This window comes from Eumetopias jubatus, unplaced genomic scaffold, assembly GCF_037043125.1.
Source record: "Eumetopias jubatus isolate StellerSeaLion01/CBP00866 unplaced genomic scaffold, mEumJub1_p1.0 scaffold_14, whole genome shotgun sequence".
NCBI classification, from domain to species: Eukaryota; Metazoa; Chordata; class Mammalia; order Carnivora; family Otariidae; genus Eumetopias; species Eumetopias jubatus.
Genome location: NW_028274820.1, coordinates 35463720 through 35481514, shown reverse-complemented (window position 1 = coordinate 35481514; position 17795 = coordinate 35463720). Strand labels below are relative to the sequence as shown.

At 36.9% G+C, this 17795-nt stretch overlaps 1 protein-coding gene across 1 annotated transcript; it reads right to left on the bottom strand.

The window, feature by feature from the left end:
* Positions 1 to 5649: 5649 nt before the first annotated feature.
* Positions 5650 to 14416, bottom strand: STEAP2 (STEAP2 metalloreductase). Its single transcript, XM_028119891.2, has 4 exons — positions 13925 to 14416; positions 10687 to 11214; positions 8089 to 8253; positions 5650 to 6164 (listed from the first exon to the last, which is right to left on the bottom strand). The coding sequence occupies exons 1-4, from the start codon at positions 14414 to 14416 to the stop codon at positions 5877 to 5879; spliced, it is 1473 nt and encodes a 490-aa protein (XP_027975692.1). The 3' UTR covers positions 5650 to 5876.
* Between the last annotated feature and the right edge of the window lie 3379 nt (positions 14417 to 17795).

Sequence of the window (17795 nt, the reverse complement as noted above, 5' to 3'; positions counted from 1 at the left end):
TTGTCTGCATTTCCTAATAACTGAGTGTCCTGTATTTTACCTGGCAACCCTACTCTCAGGATATTAACACCCATGCATTTTCTGGCAGCTGTGGGGGAAGCTAGAGCTTTCCCCGGATCCCGTGCACAGACCCCAATGTCCGTTTCTCCTCAATTCAGTGTGGTGACGGTGGTGATGATGGCCAGCAGGCAAGGCAAGAGGTAGAGACAATGATGGGGAGGGGTGCGGGCAGGAGGATGCAGGCACAGCTGCATGAATGTAGGGTGATAAATAACATAATTTTCTCTAAAGATGAGTCAACATTGATTATCTCATTAGTATCTGTAGAACCATCCTGCATTAGACACTGGGAATATATTAGTGAATGAGATACATTTTTTTTGCTATCAGGGAGCTTAGAAAATATAGCTTGACTATTATATGTTGAGCCCTGGTTTAAAGATACTTAATGCTAGTAAAATGAAATAAAATTTTTTAAAGATTTTATTTTTAAGTACTCTCTGCACCCAATGTGGGGCTCAAGCTCACAATCCCGAGATCAAGAGTTGCATACTCCACGGACTAAGCCATCCAGGTGCCCCTGAAATAATTTTTAAAATACTGCCTCATTCGATGGATATTTTCCTAAATGACTATCTTGGCAAAAACAAACAAAACCTCCAAAACCCCAAAACTATTACATGTATTGCTTTCTAGATCCTTCTACAAAGAAATAGATGGTCTCCATCAAATATTGAATTATTATTCAGTAAGAAAGAAAAATCCATTTGTATATAACATTTCAAAAGAGAAGTCAAAACACATTAAATAATACTTTTTATTTAGATGTTCATAAGGCATATCTATGAGAATGATATAAAAACATGGCATGTAATTTGATAGCAATATTTTGGAGATTACAGAGTTTTAGCAAATACCCATTACACAGTCATAAAGAAGATGGTATTTTTCCAAGCAGGTACAAAATATCTAAGGAAAGATCAAGGCAAGAAAATGAGTATAATTAACAGTGGAAAATAAATTCTAATGTGAATTGCACATTATCCTTTAAAAACTTTTAAAGGTAAGATTTACTGCAATCTAGTTCATTTCAAACAGTGTTAAACAGTATCACAACAAAGAACTGAAGGCCAGAATGGATTTGTTTTGACTTCATATAAAGAAACCCAAATATACAGTGGGTCAAATATAGGAAAAGGGAGTCGAATAGTGAAGGGGTCAAGATCTTTCTAGTTTCTAACTGGCATTCCTTAGCGTGTGGCCTTTGTCGTCTGGGACATTTGCCAGGCCTCCTGTTGTATCCACAATTCCGGCGGCAAGATGGAGGAATGAGATAAAGAACACATGCTGCTTTTCTTTGAAGAGACTTCTAAGAAGTTACCCATACGTCCCCCTACATCTCACTGGCCCTCAGTCCCACTGGGACACCTAACTGCAAGGGCAGTTGAGTAATGTGATGGGCAGCAGCTTTTAAAGAAGTAGGGTAACCAGACATTGGGAGACAACTTCCAGTTCCTGTGCAGGCTGGATACCTGCAAAGCTATGAAGGACCTTCAAGGAAAATCTTAAGAGGATACTTCCTTGAAGCTGGCAACTTGAAAATCATACAAAAGCACCTGTTTTGGTGATTTAATTTAGCCTATCCAGCCACTGGGAGAATCCTCTATGTATAGCCTGCCCTAATTTTGGATGACTGCATGATGGAAGGCCAAGGGGATTTGGAAAATTAAAAAAAATCTCAGAATGTATGTGTGTTAGGCTGAACTAAATATTGTTTTGGACAGAATCTCTGAATATTAGCACTTTATAATTTTCTTGCATTAAAAAAACTGAAGAACCCATTCATTCCTGTAAAATTCACTGTTCAAAGGTAAGAACAGACTGTGTTTCCACTAAAATCAGTACAGGTTCATTTAGAGCAATTACATATACTGAATATTTACCATAATCCATTTTACTGACTTCTGAACAATTGAGGGTAGAGCATCTATCTCCTTTTCATGACAACACATCACAAGTAGAAATCTTAACACAACTGAGGCATGTTATACTATGTGTAGCAATACTTTAAGTCAGGAATTGACAAAATAATTTCAACATCAAATTTTAGGCTGTTTGAATACTTATTTCAAAACAGAGATTCTATAGACTGACGCAGGTTCAATGTTTAAAGTATTCCTAAAGAAATAGTTATGAGTTACATTTATGGGTCCTTTATTTAAAATATCACATAAGAAACCTGACATTTCACAAATAAACCTCTATTTGGGGGCAAAACTCTTCGTACAGAATTTATTATGAAACAGTTTAATGGCAAAAGGCAATTAAAAACAATTAAAATTTTATATTACATAAGATAAACAATACAAAAATCGGATATGATACATTCTTGAAGCCCTTTTACACAAATAATTTTCATAATTTGTGAGTATGAATATACCTTAAATTACTATTATCAAATTAATTTTGAAAGTAAAATTCCTTAATCAAGTCAAGATTAGGCTAATTTATAAGAAATTAATCAGGTAGTTTAATACTGGAGCTCACTAGCCAATCCTGTATGTAGCACAAAATAATTATCTCCGATAAATACCTATAAATATAATTTCTTCATACTTTAAAATATTTTAAAATTTAAATAAAAATCTCTACATGTAGACAATCTGGGCTAAATTTCCATATATGCTTTGAAAAATATATGTTAGCATGAATATAATCTTATTTAAACATGGTTTTAAATATTCTTAATAAAGGAGACATATGAAATCTGCACACAAACGCTAAATAGCATGATTCAGCCCATGATTATTTTCCTCTTAGGAAAAAATTACTTCGTTTTTTTGCATAGGATTAAGACTGGGCATATTTTCTACATTCTTATAATTTTCTCAGGGGCACTTCTCATAATACACATCAGGAAACAAACTGCACTACTTGAAAGTTCCCACCACTTTCTCACACCTAGCAAGAGCAGAATTCAGTCCTACTTCTGAGGCCAGAGTAATGACTTAAAAAAAAGTGATTACGAGAAATAATGACTAAGAAAAATAATCTGGTAGAAAATGGTAAAATAAAGCAATAAAAGTCAAATAAATAAAAGTCAATATTTCTGTATTTTTAGAAAGGCTTTTAAACATTTAGAATTATAATGAATATATTACATTTATTCTAAAACTTCAAAATTATTTCATCTTTGTAGTACTAAAAAGGAGATATTATCATTTGAAACAAAAGCTTCATCCTATATACATTTTCATAAATTTTGTTTTTATTTTCACATTTTCAAAGGCCCCATTTATCTGTAGTAGTGATGTTATTTATATTATTGGCTACTTAATATACACATGCAACAATATAATTCAATAGTCATCTAACTTTTAAGAATATTTCATTGTATTTTCACATTAACTGGTGAAAGCATGGTCTTGAGAGTGAAACTTGAGGAGCAAATATTGAAAATATGCTGTTAACTTCAGTAATGCCCTACAACAGTTTATGGGTATTTCCCTTTAAAAGTTATCACCCAACTGAATTCCTACTAAAAACTAGCAAGTAAGTGATTATCAAGAGGGAAAGAACAGAATTAAAATAAAGAAAATGGAGAGCTCAATTAAGAAGTACAAGATACTTAAATTCACCAAGAAAAGAACACCAGAGACTCATGAGTGATTTACCAAATTGACAGCCAATGGTGGGGAAGGTAGCTTCCAACTAGATAAAACTCCTTCTATGGATGCCTGGGTGGCTCACTTGGTTAGTTGTCCGACTCCTGATCTTGGCTCAGGTCATGAGATCAAGCCCCCCATTGGGCCCCTGGGTGAGCAGCCTGCTTAAGATTCTCTCTCTCCCTCTGCCCCCACACCAAAACTCCTTTTATTTTGGCTGGATTCAGTAGTACCTCAGTGGGTAAGTTTAGAAAAGTTATAATTTCAGGATATATAATTACATAATGCATATACTTGTATCTTATCTGCAACTTTCTAGTTTAATAAGGAAAGAACAAATGGGAAAAAAATGTCGGGCATTCTAATCAAGGTTTGAACAAAATGCAATTTTAATGTGGAATGTCAGCACTAAAAAATTTTATGAATAATATGTATGATTATTATATCTCTAGAGATTTATAATTAACCACTTTTTAAAATATTTTATTTATTTATTTGACAAGAGACACAGTGAAAGAGGGAACACAAGCAGGGGGAGTGGGAGAGGGAGAAGCAGGCCTCCCGCGGAGCAGGGAGCCCGATGCGGGGCTCGATCCCAGGACCCTGGGATCACGACCTGAGCAGAAGGCAGACGCTTAATGACTGAGCCACCCAGGCGCCCCTAACCACTTTTCTTAATATCCTTAATGCTTGCAAACTGCTCCCTAATGAACGGTTGAACAGGCAGGAGGACTTCTCAGGAAGAGAAAAAATTCTACAGGGATTTTTAAAGATTCTGTAGGACCTCAGCCATTCATTAAAACTGCTATGGTCCTATCTCTGCTGGAGTCCCTCACTGCATAGGGAATCATATTGGACCACCATGGGTCTCCAAGGTCATGTCCCAGACAAGATCCTCCTGCAAGGTAAGGAACTGTAGTTTATCCCACAAGCAATCATAAATTTATGACTGTAATATTTTCATAAATTTTTGATACCCACAACACACTGTAAAGAATGTCAATGCCTTTACTGACCAAAGAGGAAGCATCCAGATTGGCATCATGATGGTAACGCATGGGGATGGAGCAGGGACCATCAGCCTGGTGGTTAAAACTGGAGCCTCTGAAATGGGACTGCCTCGACTTGCATGCTGGCTCTGCCTCTTACTAACTGCATGACCTTGGGCAAATTACTCTTCTATCCTTCTGTTTTCTCATACGTAAAATGAGAATAGTAACTACCTCTGTCGTGGAGTTGTTGTAAATATCAACATGGGATAATATAAGTAAAGTTGCTTAGAACAGTGCCTGGCATGTTACCATCCCTCAGCGAATGTCAGTAAAATCTTATAGCAGATAAAAGTGGGGTCTGACCAACGTGCAACAACGTAGATCAGCTGACAAACAACTATTGGTGGGTAAACTTCACACCTTCCCTCTAAGTGAAAACAACTGTAAGATTCCCAGGCTTGGTACCACATTAGAAAAATCACTTTTGGAAGCCAAATATCATGGTCTTCTCCCTAACCAACATAATAACAGGCAAATGAAACTGCTCTGTAACAAGATAAGGAATAAAATCTTTCATGAGGTACATATTATCAGTATGCATTTCATGTCTCCATTGCATTTCAAATATCAGATTCTATTTTTTTTAATTTGTGTTTGTTCACAGATCACACTGGTTCATACAATTACATTCTTCAAAATCGATCTTATGAGAAAAATATGGGAATGTTACCATTTACCCCTGCCTAGATGCTAATGTAATGTGACCTTTCTTAAAGTTAATGTGTGATTATGCATTTCTATTTCTTGAGCTGGATAACAATTAAAACCTTAAGTAAGCTTCAGAAAAAAAAATATATATCCATTAAATTATACTAAAACTTAAAATTCTGCTGGTTTTCTTTTTAACATTATGTTGTATCTATATTATTAACCAGAAATATCTTTGCCTGATTATGGAATACAGTTTGTTAAAACGACAGGAGTGTTATGGTTGTGCAAAACAAAATGGACAAGTTGACAACAAAAATTCACATTGCCAAAATATGACATCTGTGAAAATTAATTTCAAGAAACTCCTACCACTAATTTGGTTGAGATCTTACTGGACAGATTTCAGCCCACATCAATTTGACAGTGCACTTGCAAATGACATAAAGAAAGTCATAAAAACAATGGCATGAGTGGAACTCTACATGGCATCAATGAGCACCATTTATCATCACATTACTGTAACCCTCTCTGGTGAGAGATGAGGGACTGCTCCTCCAATACCTTCTTCTAGAAATTGGCTTTTTTCCCAACCTTTTTTAATTCTCTTTAGCTTTCGGCTTACACATGGAAGGAGTAAAATGATCTTACCCAGAATTACAATTGAGGGCAAAACAAGAGCAAGAACGAAGTTTGGTGGGGTGTAAAACCGGTAGTACTCTTCTTCAAAAGCTCGTTTCCATCCATAAATTAAAACATGGAAAGTACTTATGAGCAGAGCGACATATCCAAGTGTAGACTTGAGTAGAGGAGGAAGAAAAACAGAGAATAAGGAACAAATTATTCAAACTCATAAATTAACCTGTCCAGCTACACCATACTTATAGTGTGCTAAAACTATTTTATCTTAAATTACTGAGCTACTCTTTGTTCTCTACTGAATTAAACAATTTTAATATTTCCATAAATTACATATTTGTTTGCACATCTTATTTTATACAAATAAAGCCACACTGCATATAGTTTAATACTCTATTATATCAAGAACCTTTTCCTCATGTCATTAAATATGAAAACATGACTCAAATGCTATGTAATATTCTATTGAATGGATGTGTTATAAATTACTTAATCATTCCTTTTTTGTTGATCATTTACTCTGTTTCCAACTTTCCTCCACTATAAGCTCTTTTCTATATTTTGGTTTATTTTCTTAGAACTTATTTCTAATAGGGGGATTACTGGTCAAAACATCTGGGTTTTCCTTAAGGGTACTGATGAAAACTGCAAAACTTCTTGACAAAGGTTATCCACATTTCCACCAGTTACGTGTATTAAAAAATATGTAAATATATATATGTATATATATATTCACACACATATACATATATAATAAAAGTAAGTGCTGAAAAGCATTCTCATGGGTATACACTCCCCCCACACCCTGCCCCACATATATATACTAGCTGAAGGTAAATATGAAAAATTTTATAGTATTAGTATGTAATATGAATAACATTTCAAACATGTGGTTTTACTGACCACATTAAATGAAATTATTAAGAGTACTTCCATTAAGCAGTTCATAGGTAAAAATCTAAAAGGTCAGCATTCTGGGCTCCCTAAATTACTACGTTTGATTGCTTAATTTGAGAAGCGGTCTTGGTAACATTACATCAGTCTAATGATGTAAAGTCTAACTTCACTGGGAAAGGATCGACTCTCTAGCAGAAAGCTGTTGTTTTGCAGTTACTCATCTCAGTTTAATGATCACTTGCACCCATCTAACACCTTTTACCAGAGGGCCGACAGTCAGAAAAGTATGTTTTCTTTCCTTCAAAAAGGAAAAATGAATTCGACAGGGAGATGCCCTGAACTTGAATGAGCTCTTTAGATGACTTGAAAAGAAAAAAAAGTTCAAGCAAATAGACAAACAAAACAAAACAGAATTGAGTGTACCACCAAATGAGAGTCACCCACATATTGTGCTATAAACTATTTGGATACAACCAATACTGACTTTGTAATAATATAGGTGGGGTCTAAGTTTGAATTACATATTTTATAAATATGTACATTTATTAAGGAACTCTTACTGGAGAAGGTGAATGTTTATTAAAGAACACAGTGCTGTTTTGAAACCCTTTTGTATATACTCATAGACACATATATACAACTAATACACGAAATACATATACGAACAAGATTCATAAGGGTGGTTGCTTGTCGCAATCCATCAGCCCAGTCACCTGATTTGCCACTATTTGTGTCTGTTTGTTTACATACACATTTCTTTTACAATGACCAGACTGACCTCCCCACTTGAATTCAAATTAATGAGATTTTTCTAGCCAGATGAGAGTGACTCAAAATATAAAGAAATTCTTCACCCATTGGTTGAGTAACAAATTGACTTTTGGCACTGAACTTGATCTAAGCTTACCCATCCCCCACCTTCATTTTTTTTCTTTTTAAAACAAACTTTATCCATAATACAGTAGGCAGTGCTATCAAAGTCTTCTAGTAGAATCCTGTACTGGTCTTTTGCTTTACTAAACCAGAATGGTCCTAGGCCAGCTTCCAGCAATTGTCGTTCTTGAGCTAGATACATAAATGCAGCCCCAAACGCACTCTTTAAAAAAAAAAAAGCATATTTAAAATTAAACTGTACTTAACACTTAAATTCTGTGCCGCCCAACCTCTCACCAAAAAAACCCACGTACCTGAATAAAACTGAATTCCCTCCAGTTTAAAGCATTGCTCACTGACGGGATAGAGGTGACTGCCAGGAGGGACAGTAAGCCAAGGCTCATTATGCCAAAGGAGATATACATTTCAATTCTCCAAACTTCTTCCTCGTTCCAAGAGTTTTCAATATTTGCATGAACCTAATGAGAGTAAATGTGAATTTCCTCTATTTGGCAGAATATTCACAGATTCAGCACAGTTCACTCTTGGCATAAGAATACATCATATATAGAGATATTTAAGCTGTAGTTTTTCAATTTAACAGACTGGGATGGAGAACCTATTACCGGATGGTATTGTGCCAGATGTGGGGAGAAGAGAAGAGAGAGTTAAATAAAAGGAGGACTAAGTCTCTCTTTCCTTGCATACATGCGAGGCGGTGGGTAAATCTGCCACCTACACTGTCATACATCACAGTTACAGGGAGTCTGGAGTCCCAAGACCAGGAATGCCAAGTGGTTGGTTCCAAGGTGACATAAAAAAAGTACTGGCAGTTAGACTTAGTTTTGAGGTACTTTTCTAAGTTGGTTTAAACTCGGTTGACTATTTTGGGTACATCCTGGCTTTGGATCAACTTAGAATCCAGGAAGAGAATTTCTAAATTATGCATCTCTCTTTCTCACTTGAAGAATATTTGTATGTAATTTATTTCTTTTTTCTTACTTTCTTTTCCTCAGGAAGCTGAGATTTCCCTATGGATAAAGTCAGACTGAACGCAAATATTTAGTCTCTTGAATTGCCTCACTGATAAACTTTTCCAACTGTCCTACTGCCTCATTCCTCTATAGTACTTTTCCAAATGTCTTTTCCTTACATTGATAATACCTATATAATCAAGTCAGACTTGATTAACTCTGAATGTGTGGTATTCTCTATAGGGACTACTTTCAGAATTGTCTGTTTACATGTAAACAATATAATTAGAGTATAAATCAAAGGTTGGACTCCCTGGGCTAAAGCTTTGATTTAAATAAGTATCTACTCATAGCTAACAGATTCTAACTTAACACAGTTTAACTCTGTCCAGTTCCAGTTAACCAAACAAACTTGGAATTTAAAAAAAAAGAAAAGCTAGCTCTGAGCCTTAGGCCCCTGGAACAATCATACCAACATCCCGTAAAAAGCCACAGAGCTCCTCTGTGGAAAAAGGCTCTTATTATCTTGTTTCATGTCTATACAACAATACAGAACAGCAACATACCTCGGTAGACCCAGAACTTACAACCTGCACCGACCCGGCCTCCCAGTTCGTTCATTCATCCCACAGATACACTTTGTGAGTGCCTTACTAGGTGCCAGGCACAGTTCTAGGCATTAGGCATCTATCGGTGAACAAAGCAGACAAAGGTCCCTCCTCTCATGAACTTACATTCTGATGAACTTATTGCTGATAAGCCATGTTGAGAAACAAGTCTCTCTCTGACCTTCTCACTGGTAAGCAGTTTATTGTACATACAATAAACAAGGAAAACATAAAGTGTATCAATCAGGAGGTGGTAAACGCTATTGAAAAAAGTGAAAGAAGAGCACAGTAGGAGGGCCTCAGGGAGGGGGAGGGTAAGGGTTGAGGTGGAAGCAGCTTGAAGAATTTAAAATGGTGTCCAGGCTCGTCTTCCGTGAGGAGCTGAGATCTGCGCAAACAACTTCACGCCCAGTGAGGGAGCTGGTGGAGCAGTTATCAAAGCCTTAGTATTCAGTTAAGAGAAGAAGGGTTTTACAGAGACAATGGCTTAAAGAACATCAATTTACTAATTTTTTTCACATTATTCTAGGTTGAAACTGTTGAAACAGGCCAAAGTTCCAAGCACTACATACTTGGATCATGATGCCTTGGTTCCTTATGAAATGCAAAAGCTCCCATTTGTTTTGGTGCAGTGTCCTCGCTGTCACTGGTAAATGCTACATCAAACAGCATCAGTGAAACCCCTCATGTTACATTTGCTGAATGGGAATTTTTTTTTTTTTTTTTGAATGGGAATTATTGAGGAAACTCATACTCGGCTCCATTATCAAGCTCCTTGCATGGAGCTTTGTGAGATTTTCTTTCAGAGCTGAGTGCTATAAAGGTTCACATGAGGGAACTAAAGCTTCACCTGAGTAATTTCCTCCTCTTTTTGATAACAAAAGCCTTGTAAATGTATGCCTCCTGATCTTGGCTTCCTATTCTGTTTTGTATTTTCAGTGGTTCTAATTTTATCGCATGTTTACTGAGAACGTTATCATTTCACAGAACATGGCCAAATTAAACACTGAAATAACTGTTTAATGCTAAAAGCAATCATTGCAGTCATAACATAAAAAAAAGAATGAAAAAACCTACTAGCCCTTTATTTCTGTTCTTACTCTTCAAAGAAAGGTATAGTAGCAGCTTTTAGCCTAAATGATTTTGAATCGGCCACATAATTCTTATACAGAAACATCGTATAAAGAACAATTCTTTCCCCTCCCTAAATATGCCAAAATTTCTATCACAAGGTCTGTAAAATTTGACACTATTTTAAATCTCACATTTTACAGATTATACTGATAAGGTATTTTACTAGTATCTGATGAATAACAAGCATGTTCCATACCTGCTGATAAGCCATGTTGAGAAACAAGTATCTCTCTGACCTTCTCATTGGTAAGCAGAGGCTGTAGGCAACATGGACCGAAGCGAAGAAAAAACTTAGTAATCCAAGCTGCTTTCTGCACTGTAACCAGGTCTCCAACCAAGGCGGAAATTTCCTATACTTGGTGCCATAATAAAGCTGATAAGCAGCTCCCAGGAGACCTGCTAGGTATACCAGGGACAGCAAAGTAATTGCAACTATGGGCAAGGTTTTATTCACAATCTCAATAGGAATCTTGTAAAAATCACTCTGCTGGTTTCTAGCATATGGATGTATCACATCTCTGACGAAGGAATAAAGAAAGAAAAACGTGGCTAGGCTTATGGCGACCACCACTGGCCCTCTCCAGAGAGTAAAGAGTCGCAGGGGTAAATTTTCAATCTCCCTGGCTGATGATAATGATCCCAAGTCAACAGGAATGAAATTCAGCTGGCGGGCAAGTTCAATAACCTGTTGTCGAGCTTGAATATTGTTGCTGCATATATAGACCTGTGGCAAAAACAAAAGACTCATCATTACTATTGTTTATAAAAATGGTGACGTTCACAAGCTCCACTTCACGTATGGAGCATGTGATAACCTCGAGTGATGCAAAAAAGTTGAGATAAAGCATTTATTAACATATTAATCTATTTATTAATAGGTTAAAACTGTGTCATAGAAACAACAAAGTCCTTGCTACCTGTGATGACATGAAAATAAAATGCAGGAAAAACCTGCTGGAACCTGGGATCGGGGCATCCACAGGGGAAGGAAGGAGGAGGAAAGAAAGGTTTCTAGAATGTGTGGTTCAGTAGTGGCAAGGTAAGGTCTAGGTGGAGTTTAGGGTAGGGCGGGCTCCCCAGGCTTCCGAGGACAATATCTAGTTCTAAGACTACAGTGATTCTGTCTAGCAGAGGGATTACAAGCACTGTCCTTTACATTCAGCAAGAGAGAAGATGGGCATGGACTTTGGATGGTTGAATTTGCAATTAAAAATCTCTAACTTATGTCACAATGCTGTACTATTTGTAAAATTTATCTTTGGCTTAGAAGCCGATTCACCAAGTTATCTGAAAAACCATGAATAATCTCAAGTTATTATTATATTGCTTCATTGATCAGAATATGAAATTCTTTCATCTGTAAATAAGGATACTATACCTGTGTGGGGAAAAAATGGTTATTATAAGGCTTAATTTAAATGGTAAAGCAACTGCCATTATCTAAGATTAAGGTGTTACTTCTATATAATGAAGTGACGGGTGGGGGTGAGGTTGGACTTTCAAACTACCTAAACCTCTTAGAAATATTACTGTAGTTGAGAATTCAACAAATACTTGTTCAGCACATGAGCCACTATTACTTATGGGTAGGTCATCTCACTCAGGGCTAGCAAAATATTGCCGTAAAATCTCTGGGTAATGTTTGGGGAAAACAAATTCCTAAATATATTCCTGAAGATGTTTATATAAGGTCTCTGGAACAGACCGCACGGAAATATTTGCATGCTAAAATCTGCACTATGCTGACAATGTAGAGCTCTTTGGATTATTAATCTTACCTAACGTTAGCCAGATGAATAACAAAGTCTATATTATTACACAAATTTTCATGAATTTCTAAAGTGGAGTGGGGAAGAATACCTATATTCCAAAGAAATAAAGAAAAGCATTCTAAATTAATTTATTACAGCTGTGACAATGCTGACCTTTTTATTTCTTGTAAAAAAAACAAACCCTGTAATAAAATTTAACTATAAATATAACCTATAAACTTTAACATTTAAATTTAAATAAATTTAAAATTCATTTAATTACAAGCCTAAATGTATAAATCAAACATTCATAACAAAGGCAGGACTATGGAATACAAATGAAACTATTTCTGTAGCTCACTTTGAATTCAATTCCATATTTTTTGTAGTTTGTATTTTTTGTAGTTGTTAAAGAATTAAAATTACCACAATTATGGGCAAAGGATTAAATTTAGGTTTATCCCTAGTTTGTTTGGTATGTATCCATTCCTAAACTTTGATGGATATCCAAAAGAAAAAAGGATTTAGAAAGTGTATAATCTTTTACTAGTCTTCCAAATTAAAGACTTGAAAGTGAATGGTTATCATGGTGATACTTGAATTCATTTTCTAAGGCATTGAATCTAAGGCATGAACTGTCTTTATGAACAAAAATAATGAAAGTACTTTATCATCATGCTCATCTATAATGCATAACTACACCTTTAAAAAATATTTAAGGTACACTATTTTATGTGTTTACTTTTAAAAGGTCTTGTTCCATAAAGGCATTGATGGAGCTCCCCATCTGCTTTATTCTCAAGTTGAACTAGATAGAACCCATACCCTAAAAAAGAACCTAAGAAATCCAATCTACCTCCCCACACAGATTAAAATCTACACTTTAAATAAAATGAACTGCACTATTTTAAATTCTAACAAATAATCGTCATAAAATAAAAAGGTACTTCTAAAGCATTCTTCTTGAGGATCATACTAAATAGTGTTTCATACACAGATGGAATACTGTTACCAAATAGCTGCCAGGAAGGGGGGGGGGGCGAGAGGGAGGGAAGAGGTGAGTTGGGGAGATAGAGAGAGGTGGAAAAAAGACCTGTTTCTTATTGTTTCTATTTTTGAGGAAGCCCAGAGAGACCCAACGCAGTGCAATGTGTCCCATTATTCGTCAGCCAACTTTGCCCTTTCCTGAATTAGCTGGTTATGACAGGGAAGTCCAAGTAATTTTCTCAACTATCCACATTATTTTATAGGGATAGGGATATAGGACCTTACAAGGTCAGGGCATGAATTTTCAGGGGCTCATACACGGTTTTCAAAATGATAATCACTGGAGAGTGTCAGAATGTGGTTTTTAAATGTATGACATTTGTTTCACTATGTAAATACAAAATACCAGATAAATACCAATAAAATTGGGGATTAAGAAGTACAAACTTCCAGTTATAAAATAAGTAAGCCACGGAGATGAAAAGTACGGCAGAGGGAACACAGTCAATAGTATTGTAATAATGTTGTGCGCTGACAGATGGTGATTGCACTTCTCGTGGTGAGCACCGAGTGACGTACAGAATTGTTGAACCACGATCTTACATACCTGAAACTAATAACACTGTATGTCAACTCCACTTCAATAATTAAATAAGAAGAAATTAAAATTTTAAAAATTAAAAAAAAACTACATACCTGCCGGCTGGCGTCCTTAGGTCCTAACTGAAGTGCCCAAGCCGAGACAACATTAAAGCCTTTGACAATCAGGGAATCCGGGAATAATGAAGCCAAATATTCAGCATTGGATTCTGGGTATTGGTTTATCCTCATGTTATTGCTCACATCAATCAGGATTTTACCCACAAGCAGATGTCTCAGGTCCCAAAGGGAGGTGTAATGTTCTCTATGTATAGCAACAAATATTATATTTGTTTTTGTGAGAGCATCTTCATGATGAGTGACATCAACCACATGAGGGAAAAATTCGGAAGCAAACTTGGGATTTCTACTTCCTATAACCACATGATAGCCACACCTTATAAGTCGAATCGTCAGCGATTTGGCAAAATCCCCACTTCCAATTACACCCACAGTGACCTTCCTTGCATCTTTGATACCATTTATGCCATTTGGCAAAAAAGTTTCGCTAAGGTTCTTAGGGCTTCCCATCATAGAGATCGATTCCATGATACGGGCTCTTTCAAGATCACCAGAGAAATCCTAGGGGAGAGAAAATAAAATCATCAATTACCTATTACCAAGCATTCATCCACTTCCAGACATTATAATAACACCCCTCATTTCTAGAGGTAAAATATTTTGGCAAGCTATAAAAACCTTGAACCCAGCCAGACACAACTTGTAAGCTAAAAAAGGATGTCAGAGTAGAAAAATGAACTGTCACAAAGTTGATATGCTAAAGTGGGGCTTCTAAAAATTTAATGTACACATGAATCACCCGAGAATCTTGTTAAAATGCAGGTTCTGATTCAGTAGGTCAGGAGTGAGGCCCAAGAGTCTCCCTTTCTAACAAGGTGGTGCCAGTGCTGCTGGTCTCCTGACCTCTCTTCAAGAAGCAGAGCACAAAAGGCAAGAGACTGAAGTTTTCACCTAGGATTTTTTAAAAAACACAGTTCTACCAAGTGATTACCCAGATCAGAGGCAGCCAGTCAGAAATGCCACTAGAGGTGGCGAGGACTGTGCTAGCCTGTGAGGGTATACACGACAACAGCAGACAGAAAAGCCACAAAAAACACCTATTTAAACCTGGCTATTATCATTCGGGGTGGAGTCTATAAATTATCCTAAGTACCTCAATAGCTAACGAGTGACCTTATTATTAAATGAGAGTAAGATAAATCAGTTAATAAAAAATGAACCCCTCCCCGGCATTTAAATATTTTAAGAAAAACAGACTTCAAAATATAACGAAGGATTAATTAAATAGCACTGACTTCTATCATTCATGATAGAAGGGATATTTCTCAAGCAATGATATTCTATCATTTCTTGAGCAAGTTTTCCAGTGAAAATGGGATTCGCAATGTTTTTTTTATGGTCTGAAATTACACAATACTTATGAAATCTTTTTCTTCCCCTTTTATTTGTTGGCTTCATAAAATACGATGCAGTTATTTTTCCTGAAAAAATCTGTCAAATTCTTTTACTTAAGTGACTAACATCTGAAATGTTGATATTTGTAATAACTTGCTCAAGAAGACACATCAGATGGCCATGAATCAGTGTCGCTGTTGGATCTGTACAAAAAATACTCTTCTGTTCCATCCCCATTGTACAATTTCTTTTATGCTTACAGCAGATGTCGGTCACCACAGAGGATTTAATGGATTTTACAGGAACAGATAGAATGCTTCAAAAAACATGTTTTGGGGGTTTTTACAAAATTTAAAATTTGGACTAGACACAGACAAGCTCAACTTTTTACCCTACAAATGGATCACAATGATCACAATGACTCCAAAAAACCTGTGAGTTCATCCTAAACAAAAATATTACCTAATACTCACAAAGCACATTCTGTGTACCAGCTGTTTGTGCTCTTTGTGTTAACAGACTGAACCCCATGACCACTCTATGAGATAGGTGCTAATATTGTCACGCCCATTTAGAAGATGAGGAAACTGAGGCAAGCAGAAGGTAATTGTCCAGGGTGATGAGTGCGAAAGTCGGGGAGCCAGGATTAGAACCCAGGCAGTCCAGCTAAGGCACGTGTCACTTTGGTGCAGGTACAGAATTTAAGAAAGGGCTTTTTCTTTAGGGGGGTGGTGGGGCAAACTGGAACAGTGATGGTTGTGCTCAGGTTAGTATATTCCTCCTTCTCTGGCCGTGGTTCACTCCTCAGCATTAGCTAGTGATCTTAATGTCTAACTCAGATCCTGGGAAAGGAGAAAATGCACTATTTTTGAATCTATTACACGTTTCATTTCACACTTTTCAAGATAGAAGGGGTGGTAATTATCTGCTTCCCATGCACTCAAAAGGCCAAGCAGAGGTCAGAGGTCGTGGAGTAATACAAAACATCAACATCCTCTTGGAGATATCATGGGCTATCTTAGGAATCAAGAGGAGTTAAAGGAACCAAAGTCATTAAATCAGTGCTCATTTCATTCAACAATCCAAGGTGACCTGGCCAACTTACCCCTAATCATATATGTTGCCTAAGGGGGAAAAGAGTTACTAGACTCACACACAGGAACCCAAGTGTCCTGCCTATATCCCAGTCCCGAGTTCTTCTGAGTAGAGATTGTGGCATCTCCCAAATTGCCCCATTGGCTTTCACACACACAAGCAAGAGCGTGAGGCTTGCTGACTCTGCCTGGTGCTCTGGGAATCACAGAGGACCCCATCACTTGAGTAAGTGGAGAGGCAGAACTGTAATCTCAGAGCTACTAAAGCAGTGGTTCTCAGCTCTAGCTGCACACTGAAATGACCTGAGGAACTTTAAAACGCAGTGATACCTAGTCACCTCCACCCAGATTTGTGTTTAATTGCTCTGGAGTCCAGCTTGGGCATCAGGATTTTTTTTTTTTTTAAGATCATCGGGTGTTCTAATGTGGCCACGTTTGAAAACAACTCTATTAAACGATTCAGGATGCAAGCCAATATTTTGTTTGGTATTTGGAAATAACAAATGTGGCTTTTTGATCCTCAATTATGCTCATTTTTGCATTGTTTGTAATAATGAAAAATAACACTAGCCAGAGAGTAACAGTTGCCCCGAATGCAGGAAGCTGAGGAACAGGCGTGCTGCCCCTCCCCCTCTCCTCCTCTGGCAGGAGCAGTGTCAGAAGGACCACTCAATATTTTGCAATATCCCTTTCTCCGCTTTCTGGAAAGGTCAGTACCACTCCTTAAAATGTGTCATCCCACTGCACAGCATACTTTGTTCCTGTTGTTTCATAACATTCAGAATGGTCATAACATCCCAGAATGGTCCAGTGATGGTATGTTTTCTTTCTGTCTGACAAGGGACTCCAGCTCTCCAGGCATCAGAGGCCCTGCTGATTGGAGTGGATGGTTTTCCAAGTGGACTCACTTGCTCTAGAATGCTGCCTACCAAACTTCCATGTGAATATGAGATCTTGTTAAAATGCACATTCTGATTCTCTACGTCTGGTATGAGGCTCAAGATGCTGTTTCTCCCAAGCTCCCAGGTGATGCCCCTGGTCCTAGTGGTTCATGGGCCACACTTTGACTAGCAAGGCCCTAGAGTCTCTCTACCTTTTCATTTAATGCTATTTCCAGGTAATACAGACGAAAGAATTAAGACTATGGCATTGAGGGAAAGTTTTGTTGTTGAGGTATTGAGGAGGAAGGACAGGTTGAGGCTCCTGAAATCTTGTTTTCTGAGTCTGTTTCCTTTGTTACATGGGAAACAAAGAGGTTGTACGTGACTCCTGCAGTCCAATATTAAAACCCTTTTGTTTCCAAGTCTTACAGCTATATAATAATAGTAATATCACTTTATATTTAACACTTTGACACTTCAACTCTATGAGCTTGATTTAAAAGTGTATTTAAGTAGCACAGGGGTTCCTTGAAATTT